General features: G+C 38.9%; 1 protein-coding gene across 2 annotated transcripts in view; it reads left to right on the top strand.

The window, feature by feature from the left end:
• Positions 1-22,950, top strand: part of Sgcd (sarcoglycan delta) — a 381,166-nt gene that overhangs the window by 166,315 nt on the left and 191,901 nt on the right. For both annotated transcript variants that reach the window (XM_076856397.2, XM_076856396.2), the window contains exon 3: positions 5,041-5,142. In XM_076856397.2, the coding sequence (XP_076712512.1) occupies positions 5,041-5,142 (102 nt within the window). The remainder of the gene's footprint in view (positions 1-5,040; positions 5,143-22,950) is intronic.

Genomic DNA, 22,950 nt, shown 5'->3' with positions numbered 1-22,950 from the left:
ATCTGTTGAGGGGCACCTAGGTTGGTTCCATAGCTTAGCTATTGCGAATTGAGCTGCTATAAACATTGACATGGCTGTGTCCATTTTTTTGACTTTTAAAGATGTGAAAGTGATAGCATTCAGTAGAAATCACACTTGAAACTTTGATCTTGCTCTGGGCTAGCCAGAGCAATACTTGCAACCCTGGGCAGTAGCAGCAAACCACAGCTCTCCTTAGACCATGCAAGCAAGAGAGTAAGCAAATAATACTCTAGGATGTTGAGTAGGTTAGGAGCATTAAACGAATTTCCTATTTATGATGCTTTCAACTCACAGTGGTTTGATATCAAACCTATGGGCCATAACCCCATTGTAAGTAAAGGGATACTTGCATTTGTTGAAATACTACTTATCAATACTATTTACCAAGCAACATTTTAGGAATGAGATCAAAGGAGTGAACAAAATAGTAAAAAAAAAAAAAAAGAAGAAGAAGAAAAAAATCCCATTCCTCATGAAGCTTCCATTTGAATGCAATCTGTGCATAGGTAAAATTATTTCATGCTCACATCAGAACTAAGTCCTGCCTGCCATTAAAATTGCTCCAGGAAGAGATTGCCTTGAGAGTACTTACTAAAACAGGACTTGGCATTACTTCAAGCTCGAAATGTGCTGACGGAATTAAAAACCTGTCTGATGCTGATGCAGCAGGAAAATCACAGGAGCAGGAAATAGCACTTTCTTAAAATCAACATAATACCAATTCCCAGTCCCCCTGGGCCACAATGGCTGGCTGTCAGCTAAGTCCACTGCACTTGGGAGTTTACAGATGTCCTGGAGTTGGCCAGCAACTATGGGGCGTCCTGTCACCCTTGTGTGCTGCTCTTACTGAGAGAACTGGGGTCTTACCCATGTGATCCCTTAAAGATTAGTGGTTCTGCTGCTTCTCTGCTACTCCAGGGCCAGAGCCCTGCAGCCACTTCTTTTTGAGGCCTTAACCCCTCCTGGGACATTGCAGGACCCTGGTCTCCGACTTTTGGGAAGCACAGTTCTCCTGTTCACCCCCCAGTTGGAAAATATCTCTTTTTTTCTTTCCCTCTTCCACTTTCCTCTCTAGCTCACTCTATTCAATGAGATTTCCCTTTTATAAAAGATGGAAAGTCCCAGTGCTTTCTGACTGCCTCTTCTTTTCACTTGCAGGCTTTTAGCCAAGTAATCACAAAGCTTGGGAACCTGCTTGAAATGGGGATCTTAGGGATCAGGGCCCAGCATGAGAGATCGGAGGAAAGAAACACATTAATATTTCAGCCTATTGTCCCACCACTCTGAAAGCTCTCTACTCTACAGTACTCATCTTGTAGAAAATTGGCTATGCCAACCAACCTACCAGTCAGGATCAGATACAGAGGAAGAACAAATGTTATAGTCCTTGTACCGGCCCAGAAGGAGAAGCTGCAGATTCTACCCACCTCTGCCCGTGTCCCCAAGCATTGTCTCTCCTGAAAAATCTTACGGAGGAGCCTTCTTCAATTAGACTGGGAAAATAACGGGAGGTGCTCTTGTGTTTTCAAAGACTCCTATTCTGAGTGAGTACCTGAGTTATGACACTGGTGAATCTGCAGTGACCAGGACAGTCAGAGGCTCTGCCCTTGCTGGATGACAGTGGACCCTGACCTTGCACTTGTGATGGACTTTGCAGACTTCATTCCCCAGACTGCACTCTGGCAGTCAGTCACACCTATTTGGTCATTTCACTTATTGGAATTCTGATGCTTGTCTTAAAGAGAACCTAAGATTCACAGTTTGGAGAAGAAAAAAGATAAAGGATTCTGAATCTCCTCCATGCCTCTTTTACATTTTACTGGAAGGAGAGTAATATGTCAGAATGGACCTAAAGTCCTATCTGAATTCTACTCATAGCTGCTGCTGCAATTAAAGGTTGCAAATATTTTAAGGGATGCTGATCTCAAGACATTGTGGAGTGTCTTCAACCCAGGGCCATTGTTCCAAAAATATGAAGGAGACTCGCTATATGTGGGGACATATGTAGTTGGTTACTGTCATTGACTTTTTGTTTGGCAAATAGAGGAAAATGACAAAGTCACACTATTCTGCTAGACCTTTCCCACCAAATACCTTGATACATATCTAGAGACAGGGAAGGAGGTTGGAAAACTTAAAGCCGATGATGCACAGAGAAGGAGGAATCCAGAAGTAGAAGACATGATAGGGGCTTGGCAAGTTCGTGGAGAGTTTCCATACACAAGGATTTAAGTGAAGACTGAGTCACTATTGTAAATCAATAGATCTTATTTGGAATAGGCTAGCTAACTACCCCCCAAATGTAATCTATTATATGAGAATACCTATGAGTCTTTTTTTGTTGTTGTTTTATAAACACACATATCAAGCATACAAGACAGTTTAGGAAGCATATAGAAACCAGATTTGGCATGTGTTTTTTTGGAAGAGGTCTGTCTCTCTAGCTAAGGGGATACTGAAGAATAATCCCAAAATAAGAGTGAATCCACATCTCTCTCTCTTTTTTTTTTTTTTTGGAAGCATTTGAGATGCCTTTGGGCTCTTGCTTTCTTTTTCTTTTTTTCCTTGTGTTGCACATTCTGCCTGCTGCCGGTGAGATGTGGGCATGTCCTAATGTCTCTCGCCTCTCCTACTGGGTTTGAGTACCAGTTGCTGGCCCCCTTGGCAGAGCTGTGCCCACGAGTGCCAGAAACAAACAGAAATATGCAGATGGTACACTGTCCACAGAGAACAATACTGACCTGCAGGATCTGTTCTGATCTCCAGGCTGATGTGCTTTTATGAAGAAGGGTTGGGGAAGAGTGGCCATTTCTCACTTGGCCATTCAGTTCCACCCTCCGTGATACCTGTGTTGAATTTATGGAGTTTCATTCACAATTGCAGTGCCTGGGGAGAAGAAGCTGAAGGAGTCTAAGATCACACAGCTCAGTGAAATGGGCTGGGTAGGGACTGTGGTGAACCATGGAGCCTCTGGGGTGTCCGAGCAGGACAGCTGCCATTCATCTCCATGGACAGTGGCCATGAGAGAAGGCAGACCTGGAGTCACCAGGATTTCAGTGTTCAAGAGAAACTGAAAACCTAGATTTTTCATTCTAGAATTTCAGTTTTCAAATGCTATTAAGAAATGGTCGTGTATGCATTGTGTGTATAAATATGCATAGTCTACACAGGATACTTGGTGGAAAGGAAACATGGTAAAGGAAAAATGTATACTTACAAAAAATCCTGAAAAATTGAGATAAAAAGAGATGAGACAGGACTGGTATTGGTTGAATACTTGCCTGGAATGCACAAAGCCCTGGGTTTGAGTCCCCAGACCAAAAAATAGACAAATAATAAAAAATGAGACAACTGAATTTCACTGGTATCATGTTGGTGGCATAACCACACAGAATGAATTTCAAGTGACTTTGAAATCCAATAATTTGTGCTTCCTTAGTAGGCTATGCTTTAAAGATTTTTAAAAACAAATGAATTTTAAATTGTTTTTATTAATCATGTCAGTTTTGTAGTAGCATTGGGGTTTTGAAACTGTTGTGTGTGTATTGTGAATTAAATGAATTATCATGAGACAAAGTCATGGTATATTTTACTTAAAACTACAGAAAATACACGGTGGTTTTTATTTTATTTTTATTTAATGTTCTATACACTAAACTATTTTTTTGGCTCCTACAGAAGCAAGGGCTTATCCAGTAGCTATGAGAATGTGAATCTCTGCACTTTGGGTCTCTAAATACCAGTTCCTGCTAAAATGACCCATGTTGTCACCATGGAGGCAAAAGATCCATTGCAGACTACCAGGTCACAATAAGGACTTGGGCGTTATCTTGAAGGGGTTCTTCTCCATGACCAAAGGCAGGAAAGTTAGAAAATTAAAAATAAAAATTTATGTTAGGGAAAAGTGAACATTGACACTAGGTATTGGACATGAACAAAGGAATGATTGTTACTGTTACTTACAATGGGTGTGATATAGGACAGATGAAGATGGACACCCCAGGAATTTTCAGAAAACAGGTTTATTTAAGCTGCCATGGTTCAGAGGGGCTAATGCCTAAATATCTCTGGACCTGGGATTCAGAAATTCTTTTAGATTTATACTCAGTGTTGGTCACATGTCAGTGGGAGTGGGTAGGAACATAATAGTTACTCTTTGTCCCATAATCTTAGGCTAGACAGAGATTTCCACACGTTTTGTCTGAAAACCTGGTATTTATAAGAAACAGAAAGCTTTAAACCATATTGACCTCTCTTCAGAATTCCCATGAAATGCTTTTGACATCCTTTGTAAAAATCTTTCTGACAAGAGAACAAACTTAATTATGGGGTACCTGGTCTGTTTCAGTTGTTTGATATTAATTAAGGAATGGTTGCTATTTGGAGGTGGGATAATGTATATGGTACTGTGGTCATTTTAAAACTGAGGGTCAGGGGACGGTAAGGAGGTCCAATATACAGCAATAGCCATGATATGATGATAGTTGAAGATGGGTGACGACTACCTAGATGTTTCCTAGCCTTTCTTAATAAAATATTAGTTAAAGTGTCAGTAACTTATTTGACTTCTTAAATGTCTAATGAGCCAAACATACCATGTTTAAAAGTCAGATGTGACCCACAGTCACCAGCCATGCCAATTTCTGCATGGACATTGGGAAACCAGATCTTACCCTTGAACCTCGAGGGTCATCCTTCACTTTCTTTCCACCCACCTCCTGCCTCTGTTCCTCCTGCTCTACTTAGCAATAAGTTCCTCCCTCCTAGCTAGTTAGTGACTAAGGGGCATTACAAATTGCTTGAAAGAGAATTTTCTCAGAAGTGAGCAAAAGGGATAATCTGCATAATTGTATTCAACAATGCCTCCTCATATTTTCTGTGTTCATTTGGACTTCCCTCATTTTGCTCCTTCAAATATTAAAAAAAAGCAATAACTTTGTTTCAATTTTTGACAGCCTGGGGTATTTTGAAATTTTGGCTAATCACATTTTCCCTGTTATCTCTGTGTCTCTATTTCAGGATGGAATGGGAAATTTGAGAATCACAGAAAAAGGTCTAAAGCTAGAAGGAGACTCAGAATTCTTACAACCTCTCTATGCCAAAGAAATCCAGTCCCGACCGGTAAGTTTCTGCTGAAAGAAGGAAAAATGATTGTTCCTCTGCAATCTAAACCCAGGAAAATGTATTTTGCTGTCAGCAATGATAAACAAGTGGGGAGAGAGAGCTAACACAGGTAATGAGATGGATTGGGATACAAATCTGAAGCCTTGCGTTATAATCACAGCTGTGGTACTGGGAACAAGTGGAATGACTTCTCTGAGCCTCTTTCCTTTTTCTAACAGAGGTTTAACAACTCTGCTAACTAACTGTAGAGACTGGGTTGCACATCAGGTAATATAATAAATATGGAAGGCCTTAAATACTATACAAATGAAAGATAATATTGTTGGTATTTTTAGTCGGCCTGGGTTGCCCCACACTTACAATCCCAGCTACTCAATGGCTGAAGCAGGAGCATTGCAAGTTTGAAACCAGTCTGTGCAAATTCGTGAGACCCTACCTCAAAAAGACTGGGATATGGCTCACCAGTAGAGCACCCTACAGTTCAGTCCCCAGCACCAGGAAGAAAAAAAAAGTTTTGATATTGCTTTTAATTGTCAAGTTTTCAAAGCCAGCTTTGGAAACACAGAACTAAAGAATTAGATTCTCATTTCTTGATTTTTTTTTTTGATTATGTAACCAGTGTTGGTTAGAATCAATTCATTATGACAAAGGATACTCTGAAATTATACTAACTCTCTGTGGAGCATGTGCCCTCATCTGGGCACCTTACTACTTTCCATGCATTATCATATCAGTATCTAATTCTTAGTTTGGTCCAGTGGGGTAGGGATTATTATTGTTCCGTTTTACAGATTAGGTAATTAAAACTTACAGAATTAATATTGTCTAAAGCTATCCACTTATGAAATATCAGGGTTAAAATTTCATTTCTGGGTATCCAATGCTAAAGCTTTTGTGTTAACCATGGTCTCCTACAAAAACCTTTACTTTCATTTAGTTTTTCTTTTTTCTTTTTTTTTCTTTTTATCATGATGGAAGTGATTCCTGCATACCTTGCTTTTAATAAAAGATATTATCAAAATCGATTGTAGGAGTGTTTTTAGGTTTATTTGTTTATTTTCTTCTTTTGCAGGGCTGGTAGAATTTGCTTTTCTAAAAGGTTGCTAATGTATTCACTCTGCCCCAGGATAGATCTATATCCACCTGCAAGCACAGAGTAACATGAAAGTTTCCCAAAGCATTATTTGCATTGTGTGCATTGATTAGCATAATTAATGAAATTCAGCAGCTTGGTGCAGTGGTTAATTTTATCTGAATGCCATCTAAAGCCCTGAATTGTATTAAATTAAGTGTAACTACTGAATTGCCAATAAGTTCACTTCCTGCCTTGGAAAAGAGAAGGAGCCAGAATATTTTTTAAAAATCACTAAAACACAATGACGATTTATAAAATTTAGCTAGAACCCATTGTGCGTTGGCAATAAGTTCCTCCCTCCTGCCCCGCTCCTTCCAGCCACTGTTCTCACCAGTACTACCATAGAAGGCTCCTCACTGTCTGATGCCTCTTTGTATTAGGGTTCTCTAAAGGAACAGAATCAACAGGAAGGGTAATTATTAAAGGGGGACTTATTAGGTTGGCTTGCACAACCAGAAGCTGGATAGTCCACAATGGCTGTCTGCAGGCTGGAGAGCTGGGAGAACCAGTAGCTGTGCAGTCCCTTAGATACTAAGGGTATAGTCAGTATATTCACTGCTATGGAGGCATCTCTACCCTAGAAGAGTAACATGGTGACACTGTAAGGAAGACGGGCAGGTGATATTCTGCTTTGGACTGAAGAGACAAATTTCAGGCATTTTAAAAGTACCTGTTATATGTGTTATCATTTAGTGATATCTGGTTCTGCCAATCTGGCAAGTTGGTTAAGGAAGTCATTTATTTGAATTACTAGTTGTTCTTTAGTTTAGTAATCTTATCTGTATTAAGTATGTTTGACATACTAGTTTGGAGTAATCTTGTGATTGCAAACTTGATGGCAAACTTTTTCTACAACTAAATGTGAAAATCACTCTAGCTCAGGGGCCATACAAAAATAGGCTATAGGCTATGTATGGTGTGCTACTGACTCTAATCTAAATTAATGATATTCCCATAAATATATGTGTGTTCTGCTTCAGTTGGATATGGTACGGGGAGTAAATTTTAAGATTATGGGTAAATTAATTAATACATGTTAAGTATTTCTTGGTATAGAATTAGGGTCATAAAGGAATTAAGATATATATTTTGGAAAACTTGAAACAGTGCCTGGTGCTATGGACTCTGCATGAATTGAATTTAGCAAATATGTCAGCCGGTGCCATCTGTGAACCCAGTCAGCTGATCCCAACTCAGTGATCCACTAGTTTGGAAGCTTTAAAAATGATTTCAAAAACTTGCTTTGTTGAAAAATCAGTGAGTTCAATTCAAGTCACTATTTAAAGAAAATGCAAAAAGTTAGAGTTCATTTTTTTACATTGTTAAAATTTTTTTTTCATTTCAAAAAATAAATAATAAAGTCTTTTAGACCTGTTTCTGACAACAAAGTAAATATCTTCTAACTGAACAAGGAAAACAACAGTCATGCATTACACAATAAAACATCAGAAAGACCCATGAGCTCTCCCTAAACCTCAGGGGTAAGTCCAACCCCCCTCCTCCATTGCCTGCCCTGCTCCTTCCAGCCACTGTTCTCACCAGTACTACCATAGAAGGCTCCTCACTGTCTGATGCCTCTTTGTATTAGGGTTCTCTAAAGGAACAGAATCAACAGGAAGGGTAATTATTAAAGGGGGACTTATTAGGTTGGCTTGCACAACCAGAAGCTGGATAGTAGTCCACAATGGCTGTCTGCAGGCTGGAGAGCTGGGAGAACCAGTAGCTGTGCAGTCCAAGAGGCTGAAGCCCCAGAGTAAGAGGGATCAGTGGTGCTACCCTAGTCTGAGACTGAAGGCTTATGGAGAATATGCTTTGGAAGAGTGAAGAAGTGAGGGTCCCCAGCAGCCATCAAGAACCTGTTCAAGAAGAATCAGCTTGCATCTTCTCCTGCTTCCTTGTTCTTCCAACCTTAATTCCATCCAACCCATCATCCTATTGGACTGTGCTGCCCACTCTTAGGTAGGGTCTCTGTTTCAGTTGGCTATCCCACATGCCAATCATTCCTAGACCAGACCCTCATTGACACATCCTTGGCATCTCTTAATCCAGTCAAGTTGGCAATTCAAATTGACCATTACACTCTTACTCTGAGCTTCCTTATCCAAGCTGTAGCCAGCGAGGCCCACCTTCAACAAGTCTCATCCCCTTTGAAGAAGATTCTCCATTGACTTCCCCTTGCAATTGTAATAAAATCCAAAGTCCTTACTTTTGAGGCTTATAAAATTCTTCATCCCATGTTTTCCTTAGAGGGCTCCTTCTGGTCACCCTCATTTTGGCTCAGATGTTTGGAAAAATCATCTTCACCTAGCCAAATATAAATGGCACATTGCTCCCCCCACCCCCGCATTATTGGCATTATTTGACATTCTCATATATAGATTTGGAAGGGAAGAAGATCCTCTTGATTTTGTCTACTGTATTTCCTAGCCCTGTTGCTGTGCCTGGCATATGATATGTCCTCAGTAGATGTATGTAAATTGAATTTCCCTAAACTCTATTCAGAAGGCACAAGCACTGTTAACAACTTAGCATATTTTTTAAGGCATTTCCCATGAGTACATTTTTTATTTTCTTACAAAACTGGTTTTTGACAGGTGAAGTGACATATGCCTATAATCCCAGCAGCTTGGGAGGCTGAGGTAGGAGATTTCAAATTCAAAGGCAGTTTCAGCAAAAACAAGGTGCTAAGCAATTCAGTGAGACCCTGTGTCTAAATCAAATACAAAACAGGGCTGGGGATGTGGCTTAGAGGTCAAGTCCCTCTGAGTTCAATCCCCAGTATAAAACAAAAAACAAAACAAAACTATATTTTGCTTACTATTCTGTATTTTCTCCTACAAATAACACCTGATTTGCAAATTTTCTTATAATATTTTAAATTCTAAGAGCTTTTTTGACGTCTCGACATGCAACGAACTACATATATTTAAATTGTACCATTTGAAATATCTAATATACATGCTGACACTATTACAATGGAGATAATGAATACACCTATTACCCCTAAGGGAGTCTTCCTGTCTTTTTTTAAATCCCTCTGTCTAACCCAAACCACCCTTCCTACTCCCTCAAGCACCCCCAAGCACCACTGATCTATTTTTCATCCCATATATTGCTTTGCATTTTAGAACTTCAGATAAATGGAATGATACATGATGAGTATCTAAATACTTCCACAGATAAATTTTCACATCTATCTAGTTCTTTTTGGAAAAAAAAAAAAACTTAATAAACTTGAAAATTTTTATTTATGTATTTATTGCCTGCATTTGGTTTCTCAATTGGCCAGGGAGGCCTGAGAAGTGGTTCAGGACTTAAACCTTTTAACATTTCCATTTTGGAGGACTTCAGAGTGCATAGAAGGAAAGAGAGCAACTAATTAGGAATGACAGCAAAGATAGAATTTTTAGTTCTTTGAAATGTTGCAAAAAGCGAAAACAAGGGTTTTGGCATAGAAAAGTGAAAGAGTGCGAGGAGAAGGTCCCTTGCTTCAGTCTAGATGATCCCACCCCTTCCCCTCAAGCCAGGGCTTATTGCAGCTGAAGGCATTTGGGGCTCTGATGTGGAGGAAGGTGGGTGGGCGGGGCGACTGTTGCTGGAGGCAGTGGAAGGCACCACACCACACCCACCATAACCTCCCACCAGCTCCAGGAACCTCCCACCTGCTGGCGGCAGCTCCCCAATCTCCACTCTTTCCTTTTCATCTTACTGCTTTTAGATGTGTTTGATTTCGATGTTTTGACCACTGCTTGTAGACCACCTCCGGAAAACTCTTCTCTGTAGGATTATCTGCAGTGTCATTTCTTCTTTGCAGATCACAGCTGCTGCTCCTATTTCCCAGGGCAACTCCCTCTGCTTTTCCCATTGAAAAAAAGATGAGTGTCCAGTTGAACAAGATTAGCCAGCCACTCTAAGTGAGGAGAACTAATGAAGCGACACTTGACTTCATTCCAGTTTTGTGTTTCACTGGTCTGGGAGGAATTGAGATTAGTTAAGCAATCCTCACAATGTCCAATACCGTATGTGATTTCATTATTGAAGATTGCAATTCTGGTCAAGTCACTACAAATTGATTAGTGTGATAGCAATCACTTAGGGAGGTAAATTAATGAGAAAACGTTCATCTTTATTTTAAAAAAATATTCATCTGGGAATTCAGTGAAAGCCCCAGGAACTTCCAGCTTCAGCCACATAAATGCACAACTTCTAAGTGGTAAAGTATCTAATTACTCAGAAAATAGCTTGAGAAGGATATGCACTAAATTAAATATCCTATGATGACATCCCAAAAACAGTCTTAGAAATATCATTCGAATGCCTTGACCTGCACTTTGTGAAGTTAGGGGGCTAACATCCAAAAAACTGTATTTGAATCACTACTTCAATGTGAATGTCTATCTTTAAATCTCTAAATACAAATGTGAATTTTTGGCAGAATTTACTCATAGATTCAAAGAATAAGAAACAAGTAGAGCTTTATGCACAAAGTGTCATTTTGGACAAATGAATCGACATCCTCAGAGAAGTGTCTTCTCATGCTGCTGAAATCAGATGATATACTTTTGCACAACTTAATATGAAGTGACAAAGGAAAGGAAACGAGCCCTTAATGAGCTTCTACTATGTTCCAGGCCTATAACAATAAGAAAGTTTCATAACGATTTTATCCCTATTCTCAAACTGAACTTAAAGGTTGATATAGGCATCCTAACTTGTTGCTGTATTCTATTGAGAAGTTCAGGAGTGATGAGGGTTGAAACAGAAGTTGGAGGAGGAATTTTAAAAATCATATTTGATGAACTATTATGGTTTGGATAAGTGTCTCCCAAAGGCCCCTGTGTTGAAAGCTTGGTTCTCAATTCAGCAATGTTCAGAGGTGGGGCTTTGGGGAAGTGAAGGGATCATGGGGGCTCTGACCTCATGGATGGATTAATCTGTTGAGGGCTTCACAGCTGAATGAGTTATTGGGAGTTGATGGAAACTGTAGCAGATGGAGCCTTGTTGTTGAAGGAAGTAAGTCCTCCTCGAGAGTATGTTCTAGAAGGGTATATCTTTGGCCCCTTCCCCCATCCTCTCTACTTCTCCACTGCCATGAGGAGAGCCACTCTGCTCACCACATGCTCTAAGCCATGATGTTCTGCCTTTGGTATCCAACCAACAGTTTGCCTCACACCATATTTTTTCTTTTAAAATTCATTTTGTCTAACATTTGAAAATCTGAAGGCATTACTTCTTTAAAAATCTGCAATTTCTGATTCTCATGAAAGATTAGAAGTTCTGAAAGAGTGGCTTGACAGGGGTGGAGCTGCGTAGCAGCTGCCCACTTTTGATGAGGCATTGTTTTCCATAGTCCCCACTAGTCCCTAGTGTCTCACACCCACTGTGTAATCCATTTGCATCGTACCCTCTGAAGTTCCTTGTAGATGCAGACTTTGGATTATAGGATAGTGGGAGGTACATAACCCGTGTTGCAAAACTCAAAACTCAGGCTGACTTTTAGGATTTATATGCACTCCTATTCATTTTCCCTTCCTTCTTATTTATTTATATCCCAGATTTTCCTATTAGTTTGGTTCCTATGAGTGCCCCCCACCAGCTTTATTGAGATACAATTTGCAAGTAAAAGTTGCATATATTTAAGGAGTACAATCTTAATAATACTGTGATATACACCCTTGTAAGATGACTACCCTTCAATCTAATGAGCATATCTATCTCTTTACGTAATCACGTGCATGTGTGTGTGTGTGTGTGTGTGTGTGTGTGTGTTGAGAATACCTAAAATCTATTCTCTTAACAAATTTCAAGCATATAATACATTATTAACTGTAGTCTCCAATGCTGCATGTTAGTACTCTAGACATGGTCATATTATAACTAAACTACTTTATTAACTTTAGTCTCCATGTTGTTCAGTACTCTAGAACCTGACTGTATTATAACTAGAAGTCTGTACCTTTTCTCCTTATCTCACATCTGTTAGGATGGCTGACTTCATCTGGTGTAATTTGTAATTCTCATTTAGTTTAAGCACCCTGCCCTTCTAAACAGTATTTCTAAGCTCAAAGTTCTTAAGATTCTACAATAGAGTGAATTCAGTATTTCTCTTTCTGTGCCTGGACTGGTTCACTTTAAGTATTGTAGGTTTTCATTAGGCATCTTTGCATTTCATTCATCCATGTTTTCAATCATGACAGACTGCCTTCTTTTAAAACCCAAGTAGTCTTTCATTGCATGTCTGTTTCTTTACCCATTCCTCTATTAATGAATACCTGAGTTGATTCTATGTCTTGGTAATTGTGAATATTACTGTAACAAACACTTGAAGTGCACTGATTGAGGTAATGATTTTATTTGCATTGGATATACACCCAGAAGGGGAACCACTGGATCATACAGTAGTTCTCTGCAATTTTCCATAATGTCTGTACCAATTCACATTCCTACCAACTATGTTGGAGGGCTCCCTTTCCTCTACATCCTTCTGATACTTGTTATCCTTCCTCTTCTTGATGATAGCCATTGTAACAGATGCAAGATGATGTTGCATTTTTTATTTGCATTTTCCTGATGATTAGTGATGTTGAACACTTTTTTGTGCAGCTGCTGGCTGTTGGTTTGTATGTCTTCTTTGGAAGAAATATCTGTTTGGGTTCTTTGCCTGTTTTTTAATCAAATTGTTCACTTTTTTCTGTTAAGCTGTCTGGGTTACTTATATTTTAATAGTAAACTCCTATCAGATACTATATGATTTACACATGTTTTTTTTCCCATTTCATTTGATGGTCTTTTCATTCTGTTGATGTTTGCTATGCAGAAACATTTTAGTTTAATGTAGTCCTACTTATTTATCTTTTCTTCTGTTGCTTTTGCTTTTGGTATCATATATCCCCCCCCCCCAAAAAAAAAGTAATTGTCAACACCAATGTCCTAAAACTTTCTCCCTATTTTTTTCTAGTAGTTTTATGGATTTAGGTCTTAGATTTGCGTGCTTGATCCATCTTGAGTTTATTTTGTGTGTAGCATAAGGATCCAGTTTCTTTCATTTTCTTCTTTTCTCTTTTTGCATGCGATTATCCAGTTTTCTGCTCCCGATTTATTGAAGAGACTGTCCTTTCCCATCATGTGTTCTTGGAAACTTTATTAGAGACTACTTGACCCTCTATGAGTGGGTTTATTTCCAGACTTCCTGTCCTGCTTCATTGGGCTATGTGTCTTTTTTATGCTGGAGCCTTACTATTTTCAAAACTATAACTTTGTAACATAATAGGAAATCAAGAAGTGTGGTGCTTTTACCTTTATTCTTTTGGTTTGGGAATTGTGAGCATGCTTCAGCAGGTGGTGGCAGTTTGGGACCTTCGGGAGACTGAAGCTGTTTGTCATCCTGAGTTTCCTAGCACACACCTCCTTAAATCCCTCTACCCACTAGAGCATGATCTAGGAAAAGAAGCAGACAGGGACAAGAAAATGAACATTTGCATTATGCATACTGTGCACAAGGCAAAAAGCATGCAGAAATCACGTGAGATGGCAGACATGCAAAAGTTTCATCTAAACAGCTTCCAATTTAATTGCAAAGAGCAGAGCTGTGCCTCTGGTTAGTTTGGAAACCCAGTGAAGACTGTGGTGGCTTCTCCTCAATAAGCAAAACAGCTTCAATTCCCAGCTGAACATATTGCGCACAAAACAGTATTTTCCATGCCACTTGCATGGAACATGAGCATCTTGCTGTCTTTAATTAAGAAGTTAACTGGCCCATGAAGTATTGCCCAAGTAAATAAAAGTGATTTGTACTAAGTCAGAGGGGTGCATTAGGCATCTTTGCATTTCTTTGCTCACACATAAATTATGGATATTATTAAAAATTGGAAGGGTCATCTATAAGCCCATCTGTACCATGAAGCCAATTGCTATTCCCCACATGTATCTATCTGTTTACATGTTGTAATTTATTGTAGGCAATTGTGTGAACCAGCTGCTTACTTTTATATAAAGCAGATACAAACCAAATAAATCGACATTACTACTTTGGTAGGTTTGTTTCTTCCTAGAAACATAGTCATTCAAAGATTTTTGTTTGCTATAAAACTTAAGTGGGCAGATAGAGTTTGTGTTATTTAGAAGGAATTTAGAAGGAATATTTATATTTAGAAGGAATTCACTGCATGCTTTTCTTAAATAAAATTCATGTTGAAAATTAGTGTGGACTTCGGTCAGATCTCTGTTAGTTATATTGACCAGAGTTGTAGGAGATTAGGAGAGGAAACAGGTCCAAACTTCATGTAAGTGTGAGAATGTCTAATTGTTTGATTGGAGGGCCATTGGAAAGGTAGAATGCCTCATATTCTTTCTTGTTGCAGTCAAGATATATGAAGGTCCATCATTAGAATTGCATTCATTTGGAAACTCTTGGAGCTCTCAGAAATATCTGTTCATGCCAGTATCTTACTGCAGACTCTATCATCCACCATGCACACACATTTTCACAAGGGATTGGAAATAGTGTAACAGAAAAATGTATCATAGCAAAGTAACAAAAGATACTAATGGGTTAAGAAGAGCAAAAAAAAAAATATAACTAGAATAGGAGGAGGGGATGGGGGTAAATTAATAGGTTTCAGAGGAAAGGTCAAAGTGTTTCCATAGGTTTGCTCTTACTAAACCTGAGGGTTGGTCATGACCTTTATAAAGGGAGAGGCTGAGTGTGTTGGGTGAAATTGTCTATGTCCTGTAGTGCCTCAATTTAAAAATCCTGGGCAGGAGGGCAATTAAAATTGCCAGTAAGTGTTCCAAAAAGTTTTGCAGTTAGGGGATCTGGGTTCTCTTCACGTTGTCCTACTGATCCGCAGAGAGTCCTTGAAAAACTCCTTCCTCTCCGTTTCATTGTTTGTTTATCCATTGGGCATAATCAATGGTTTTCTACAACTTTATTAGTTATTGAAGTTTTAGGCAAGTTTTACTGGAATCCCCAGATTCAAACCAGGTTGGACAGGGGGTGGACCCTATAACCTGTTATCCCATCTATGCAGTCTCCCTGTCACTAGCCACAGGATGCTGAGGCCCTACGTGGCTTTCCCCAGAGCAGTTTGAAAACCACCAGACGAACCTCATTTCATATAGTTTTCTGCTTACATGATACTTTCTCATGGAGACCTTCCCTGATCACCTTCTCTAAACTAGATCTCTTATCTAGTAGCTTTATTTTCTTATGTATCATATTGATTATGTATGTTAATATGTCATATGTATCGTGTTAGCTTTTCTTTACTGTGACAAAATAACTGAGAAAATTGACTTAAGAGGAAAGTTTGATTTGTGTTCACAGTTTCACAGATTTCAGTTCATGGTTAACTGACTCCAAGGCAGAAATAGTGTGGTGGTAGAGAAACCCTGCTCATCTCTTGTCAGCCAGGAAGCAGAGGAAGGAAGGGAAACAAGGTACAGTCCCCAAGAGCACACCCCCAAGAGCCTATTCCCTGCAACTGTGTCTTACCTCCTCAGTTTCTAGTGTCTTCTAATAGTCCATTCAGCTATGAATCCATCAGTGGATTAATCCAGTGATGAAGTCAGAACAGTCATGATACATTCACTTCCAAAAAGCTCATCTTGAACTGGACCTTCATGATGTAGTCACTTCCCAGAATCCCACCTGCTGCACTGAGGACTAAGCCTTCAACACAGGAGACTTGGGGACATTCCAGATCCAAACCATAACATGTAGAGATGATCTATTTAAATATGCACTTGTTAGTTTCACCTATTACCATATAATCTCCAGGGTCAGATAAATGCAGTACTAAGTGGTGCTTTATTTGTTCCATGATAGTAACAATTTTGCTATATACTTATATCTTACAATGTCATATTATATACCTTAATTTGCACACACACACAAAAAATGTTTAAAAAGCAGAATTTGAAGCATCAGCTTCCTGGATTCAAATTCTGACTCTGGTCACACTAGTTGTGTGACCTTGAGCAAGTTCGTTAACCTTTATTTCTCTGTAAAATGGACATAGCTATATATCACTGTCTCATAAGCTTATGATGGGATTATAAGAGTTAATCTATGTAAAGTTCATAGAATAGTGCCTTAAATACAAATCACTATATGGAATTTGAATAAAATAATTATATATTGCCATTAGCATTTATTATCATTATTACTCTTGGCATGTTTACCACCATCTCCTCAGTTCCTTGACTAGTTCCTGGTACATGGTGGGAAAGCAAATTTTGTTTGAATGAATGGACGAATGAATATTGCCCTAGGATCCTTCTGTTAGACGTTCTGTTAGAACTTCTTAGAGACAAATAACTCATTAATAGGAGCTTATTTATTAATATCTTTATCATCTGAATTCCAAGTATTCAATTTTATAGAAGATGGCTTGAGCAATAATGTGGCCCTAGGTGTGGGGGAGGGAATTGATCATGTGGAAAAAATGACGTGGACTAAAGGTCTTACTGCCCATCTTTACCTGCTGTGCAGTTTTGCCTTAGCTCATGCCATCCTCAGGCTAAGGAAAACTCACAGGAGTGGAGCTGTGCGGCAGACAGGAGGGCTTCACAGAGCAAAACTGGCACTTCAGTTTCTCAAACTATAGTGCTTATCATCACCATCACTGTGGCTTTTCAGCATCACCTGACACTTCTGATGTCATGACTATCATGATGTCATGATGTAATGACTATTTTGGGTTGAAGCTGCTTCTGACTTATTTTATAAATAACTTGTAAGAGAAAAAAAATGCATACCAGGTTCCATGATGGTTTGGTTGATGTCCCTTTAATGGCAAGAAGATCCCTTTTGCAGTTAGGAAGCATCTCATTGCCAGTGACACCTGCTGGCACTTGGGGAGAATAATGAAGAGAGAAGCTAGCTTTTAGCAAGGAGCATGTTTTCATGTATTCTTAAAAGCTTGTTCTTCACTCATAAATGGTTGGCACAAAACAAAAATATTGCTCTAAAAATTGGGTTTTTTTCCATGTTGCTTCTATCCAAACAGACTCATCTCCTGTCAACTCTCATAGCGCTCAGTGTTTTATAATTGTTATGAATGTGTTCCACTGTTAGTCTTCATTTTAAAAACCTTGTTCATTGTCAAAAACACTGATAGTTTTTCAGAGATGTAATTTCAGAGACTGTAAAAAAAAACCCACTTTTTTGGCATGTGAAATAATAAACAAATGCTTACAATTATTTTGGTTTTGTGATAGAGATCACTCTATGAGCAGCTAAGTGTAACCTTTCGATGCAGCCCTCTGTAAATTATTACCAGTGATGTTTTAAATGGAGGTTACCTAAATTATTAGTGTAGGACTTTCCATTTCCATGAATGATTGTTTTTATCATTAATGATTCTGCCTCTAGGCAAATACCAAATGGTTTGCAAAGCAAATGAGGCTTTTAAGACTCATAAATATTTTGCAGATGTACTTGTTGTGTGTTGAAGGGAAAAGAAGGAGGAGAGGTAGATTCTCACAAAAATTGCCATATTGAAAGAATGAGATGAGAGGGTTTCCTTGTTTTCTCCCTGGCTTAGTACACTGGTCTGGATCTCTCTACCTCCTAAGCCACTGTTTTTATTTTGCAACATCAGAGTCATGGAAATAAAAATGGGCCTCTCTCGATAGTAAAAGACAAATAAAGATGGCAGGCCAATTTGAGTATTCTACTGTCAAACTATGTAGATTGGTTTAGTTCTCAGTTAAGGCTCCAACCATTATTTCAAAAAATATGGTAGGAATGTTTATGAAATGAAAATTATTCTTAGGTGGTTGCTCATTAAGAGGAGAGAAATGGAGTGGGGCTTATTTTTAAATCATTAATGCATGTTGATTCATAGTTTGTTCCTAACTCCAATTGTTAACAAACCCAAGATTTCACTGATTTCTTAACATTCTTGATGATTTTTTTTTTTTTTTGCATGTCTTACCATGAGATGTGGAATTCAGCTCCATACTTTCTGCGGCTACCACAAAGAGTTTATCAAATTATAAAATGTTTCTTTCTCCCTCATGATAATTGAGCAGAACTCGGGGAGCCAAACGGTTTAAATATGTCTCCTCTAGAATTCATGTGTTAAAACTTAATTGTGAATGTGATAGTCTTAAGCAGTGGATCTTTTTAGACATATTTAGGTCATGAGGGCTTCTCCCTTGTAAGTGGGATTGAGACCCTCATAAAAGGATGCTTCACGTAGCATTTGGCCTTTTTGTTGTCTGTTATGACCCTTTCACCATGAGAGGGCACAGTGTCCCTCCCCTCTGGAGGTTACAGCAACAAGCAACCTGGAACCTGAGAGGAGCCCACACCAAATGACTGAACCCACTAGCACCTTGGACTTCCTGGCCTCCAGAACTGTGAGAAAATAAACTCCTATTGTGATGTTACCTGTTCTGGAAGATTTTATTACAGTAGCACAAATGAACTAAGAAATGTGCAAGAAGTTTAGTGAAAAACGGAGTTGACGGCATTGTGACAGATATTTTCAAAGTATAAAAAGATGGACAACCCAACACAATGGTGGATGGCAGGGGACAATTGCCTTCTCTCGGTGGTCAAAGCTGTTGGGCACCCTTGGTCTCAGGTCCTTGTCATCACACACATCACAGGGCTTACATCCTGTGGGTCTGGCAATATTGATTAAATGATGAAACTATATCATTGAATTTTTAAAGTGGGCAGCTAGCAATGGCTGTAGTTTTTAAATTACTCTTGGAAAAAACCTAAGTCACCCACAAAATATAAGGCTGATAGATTTATACATAAATCCGGAAATCTAAGCTCCAGGGAACCATCAGGGCTAGCCTAAGTAAAGGGAAAAAGGGACTCTATATGGATGTCTAAACAAACTGTTCTGTTCTAACAAATTGCTACCAGGAAACGGAAAACGGTAACAAAATGTTAAAGTGTCCTTAAGTACCTGCAGGGTTTCACTGTTCTGTTTCAATATTGAACATCTACAACTTTAATACACATTAAACGATTTGCTGTTAAGGAGATTAAATAAACTAATAGGTGTGAAAGCACCATGCAGAGGGCCCAGCCCATTGTAATTGCTTATAAATGTTTGCTGAATTTGAATCTAAGCAATGTGTGATTAAACCCTCATGTTGTAATAGCTAATAGAGTGCTAATGTAAAATTGTCTCATTTATTCCTTGTAGTGACCCTGTGAAGGATCTATCATTTTTATCTTCCATTTAGAGATGAGCAAAAGCTTAGAAAGGTTTAGAAAGGACACACATCTAGTAGTCCAACCCAGCTTGATTTTAACCCTCTGTCCTTAGCTGGAGTGCTCTGCTCTCTTGCAGGAGTAGATGGGGGTTTCTGGATGTCTGTGTCATCTGCCATCTCTGTAAATCCAGGAAACATGCAGGTCACCTGCCAGTTCATGAACAGGGAATGATCTTATTTCATTTTCCTACCAACTGCTACTTCTCTGGCGGTTCCCCACACTCCCTTTAGTGGCCTCTGTTCTGTCGATTTTTTTTCCTCCATTCAAATCACAGATCGCCTAAATTGCACCATTTCCTTCTATGCCATAGATTCCCTCTATGGATGTTCTTTGTTAGAATCGTATTTCAGTGTCTACTTGGAACTAATCAAGGACTCCTGTAAAATAAGTCACTGACCTAGATAAAAAGGCTGTCTTTCAGACAGCTTAGATTCTGCAAGTAAGTTTCCACCCAGAACTTCAGACTCCTGGATATCAAAGTGCTCTCCTGGTTTCTCATTCTGAGTCCTTCAAAATGAAACAAATATGAAGTTATAAAACCTATAGAAATTCTGAACTTCCAAAGACGTAGTCTTTCTTTCTTCTGGTTCCTTATTGCAACTATAGAACTCAGAAAATAGACGTGGCTATCTTCTCAGTTCTTCCAGTTTTCCAAATACCTATTAGCACACTGGATGTGAAGGAGAGCTGTTCATCCACTCCACGCAATGGATGCTTTAGAGTTTAATTACGTTCGGGAACCCTTTGGAAAAATGGCTGTCCTCTTCATTTTCAATCCAACTTGCCTCATAAATTCTCATGGCAACAAGTACAAGAACCCACACTGATTCTCATTCCTTTACTTGTCATCCCAAATCGACAACTCATGATACAGTTAAGAGCAGAGCAGAGCCACATATACAGTAAATATTCGTATGTAACTTTTCCCCCTTATATGATAGTTTCTTTCATCCTTTTCAAGTACCATTGTGAGTAGGCATGTCAGTTAATGTAACAGTTACTTTGTATATTTTCTTAGTCCAGTCTCCATATGGGCAGCCTATGAAATAGCTAATGGTTTTCCAATCATTTGTATGCATTGTAATTAAATGCAGGCAATATATTTGATACCTCCTATATTCACATTTAAATTTTTTTAAAAAGTGACACGCATTATAAACTTATCAGTTCCATAATGTCATCAGATTTCCCCCCATACTATGCAGTCAGCACTGTACAAAGGGCAAGTCTAACCTCTCTGGGTGTTCATAGCCTTTAGGCTCATCCTGCTTGCCCTACTTCAGCCTCTGCTTCATTCCCTCACTGACCCTCTGCCTTCCTCACTTCCAAACCATCCTCCCATCCTCCTGTCCCTGGTGATGCCATATCCTAGCTACTCATACTCTGTTATGTTTCTCGGGTTGTGATGCATAACTTCCCACCCTGCGGTGGGAATTCTCTCTTTAACTTGTAACCTTCAGCCATGCTAAAATGTCCCTTCTAGTCCCCCAGTGGAAATGCTGTCTCTGGATATCTGAAATTCCTCTGAGAAGATTTGCCAGGGCACTTGAAAAGGCAATATGGCATGGTAGCAGAGTAGGAGTGATTTAGAGTCAGACAAAACTGCATTTGAAATTTGGCTTTGCTTCTCACTTACTAGTAACCTGAGACTTGTTACTTGATGCTGTAGCACTCTACTCTCTCTATGATATGGTTAACTGACAGTCTCATGGAGTTGTTTTGAAAATTAAATGAGAAAACAAACTCATGTCTAAATAGTGCCTGCCACTTTATCCACTATAAATGACCACTGTTTTTATCAAAGGCTTCAAAGTAGAAGCAAACCCCCAAGACAGACCTGGAAGGACTGGTAGTTTGAATGTTCTTCTTGCATTGAAAATATGAATAATGCTCCTTATATTTATCTCCATTTACTAATTCCTGTTAAAGTGGCCAGATGACTGGTTTTGAATCCTCCCAAAATTGCACCTTCTGAGATGAAGCAAATGGAAAGAGAAATCTCTCTTTTCCAGAAGCCAAAAACCATTTTGCAAGAGGTGTCTATTCAACCCGTGCATGCAAATGAGGCTGTGATGGTTTCCTCAGAGGTTGTTCAGAATATGACACACAGTGTTAGCCTTAAAGAATGTTACTGGGGCTTGCTGCCTCTGGTTCACAGGGTATACCCACAAGGAAAATAGAAACAATGCAAAGGTAGGTAGCCCACTTGGCACAGTTGATTGACTTTAATAGGTCCTGATTATGTTGCTCATATTCCATGAAATTAAAAAGCTTACAAATGTTATGAGCCATTACCCTTCCATTTAAGGGAGCTTATGACATGTTAGCAACATTTAATGAAATTCTTTTCAAAATGCCACCGGCAGACTCCATAAGATTCCATGTTGAACTTCGACTTGAAGAATTGTTTGAGGAACTTTGTTCTCTAACCTGCCTGGGTTTTTAATGTTTGAGTCCTACCCCAAAGCCAAAATTAGTTTCTTATCAGTTAGGTTATTTCCAGGTATCAGGAGTTCCTGCTTTGGCCAAGGCATTCTGTAATTTAACAAAAAGTTACAAAAGTCGCCACGTTGATATTTGTGCTCATACTTGTGATAGGAGCTCAGAATTGCCGACATTTTTACACAATGGTAAATTTTAAGACTAAAATCCTTTCAGCTCCAATCTGTCTGTATTTATTAACAATATGAACATTCTAGCAAATATTCCAACATGTTATTGCCTGCACTATTTTCAGTGAGCTGTTGCAGTATAATTTGCAAGATAAGCTTTTGTCAAAGAGACAATAAAGCATAAGAAATGAGGTGATTAAGTCCTAGATTAGGTGTACTTATAATTTATATAATAAAATTTGAGGAAGCAAAAATATTACAGTCAGATGTGGGGGACTTTTATAGCATATAAGAAAGATAATGAGTAGTGAGATATGTTATTTAGAGATAATTAATACTTTCAGTTGAATTGTCTTTCATTTTGACCTTAATGGGGATAGTTCATGGCAATATCCGTTGGTTTATTTGCATCCTGATCATATCACTGGGTGTTGGTGATGTCACCTACTATTTTTTTTGAGATGGGGTAGGTAAAAGTTTACTAAGTGCTATAGATAGATCTTCCTGTAATCCTCCTTCTGGTTGTATAAAGTATATCATATTATTTGTGTTTTAATGGATAATGAGAGCTGAGATATGATGATTAGACAGTTGTTTCCAACTAGTGGATGGAGCAGGTGGAATTCAAATCCAGGCATGAACTGCCCCACCTTGATATGAATTCACTTTGAAGGACAGCTGATGTCAAGGCAGCCCCACCCCTCCCTGGATCATGAGCTCTCCGCAAGCTGCAGTCCTGTCATAGGATGGGTTCACCATTGTATTCCCTTGCCTATCACCTGCTTGGCACTCAACAAATATGTAGCAAATGTGCA

The sequence above is a fragment of the Callospermophilus lateralis genome, chromosome 5, assembly GCF_048772815.1.
Source record: "Callospermophilus lateralis isolate mCalLat2 chromosome 5, mCalLat2.hap1, whole genome shotgun sequence".
Classification (NCBI taxonomy): Eukaryota; Metazoa; Chordata; class Mammalia; order Rodentia; family Sciuridae; genus Callospermophilus; species Callospermophilus lateralis.
Note: the sequence above shows the minus strand (reverse complement) of the source record. Positions and strands in the feature narration are given on the sequence as shown.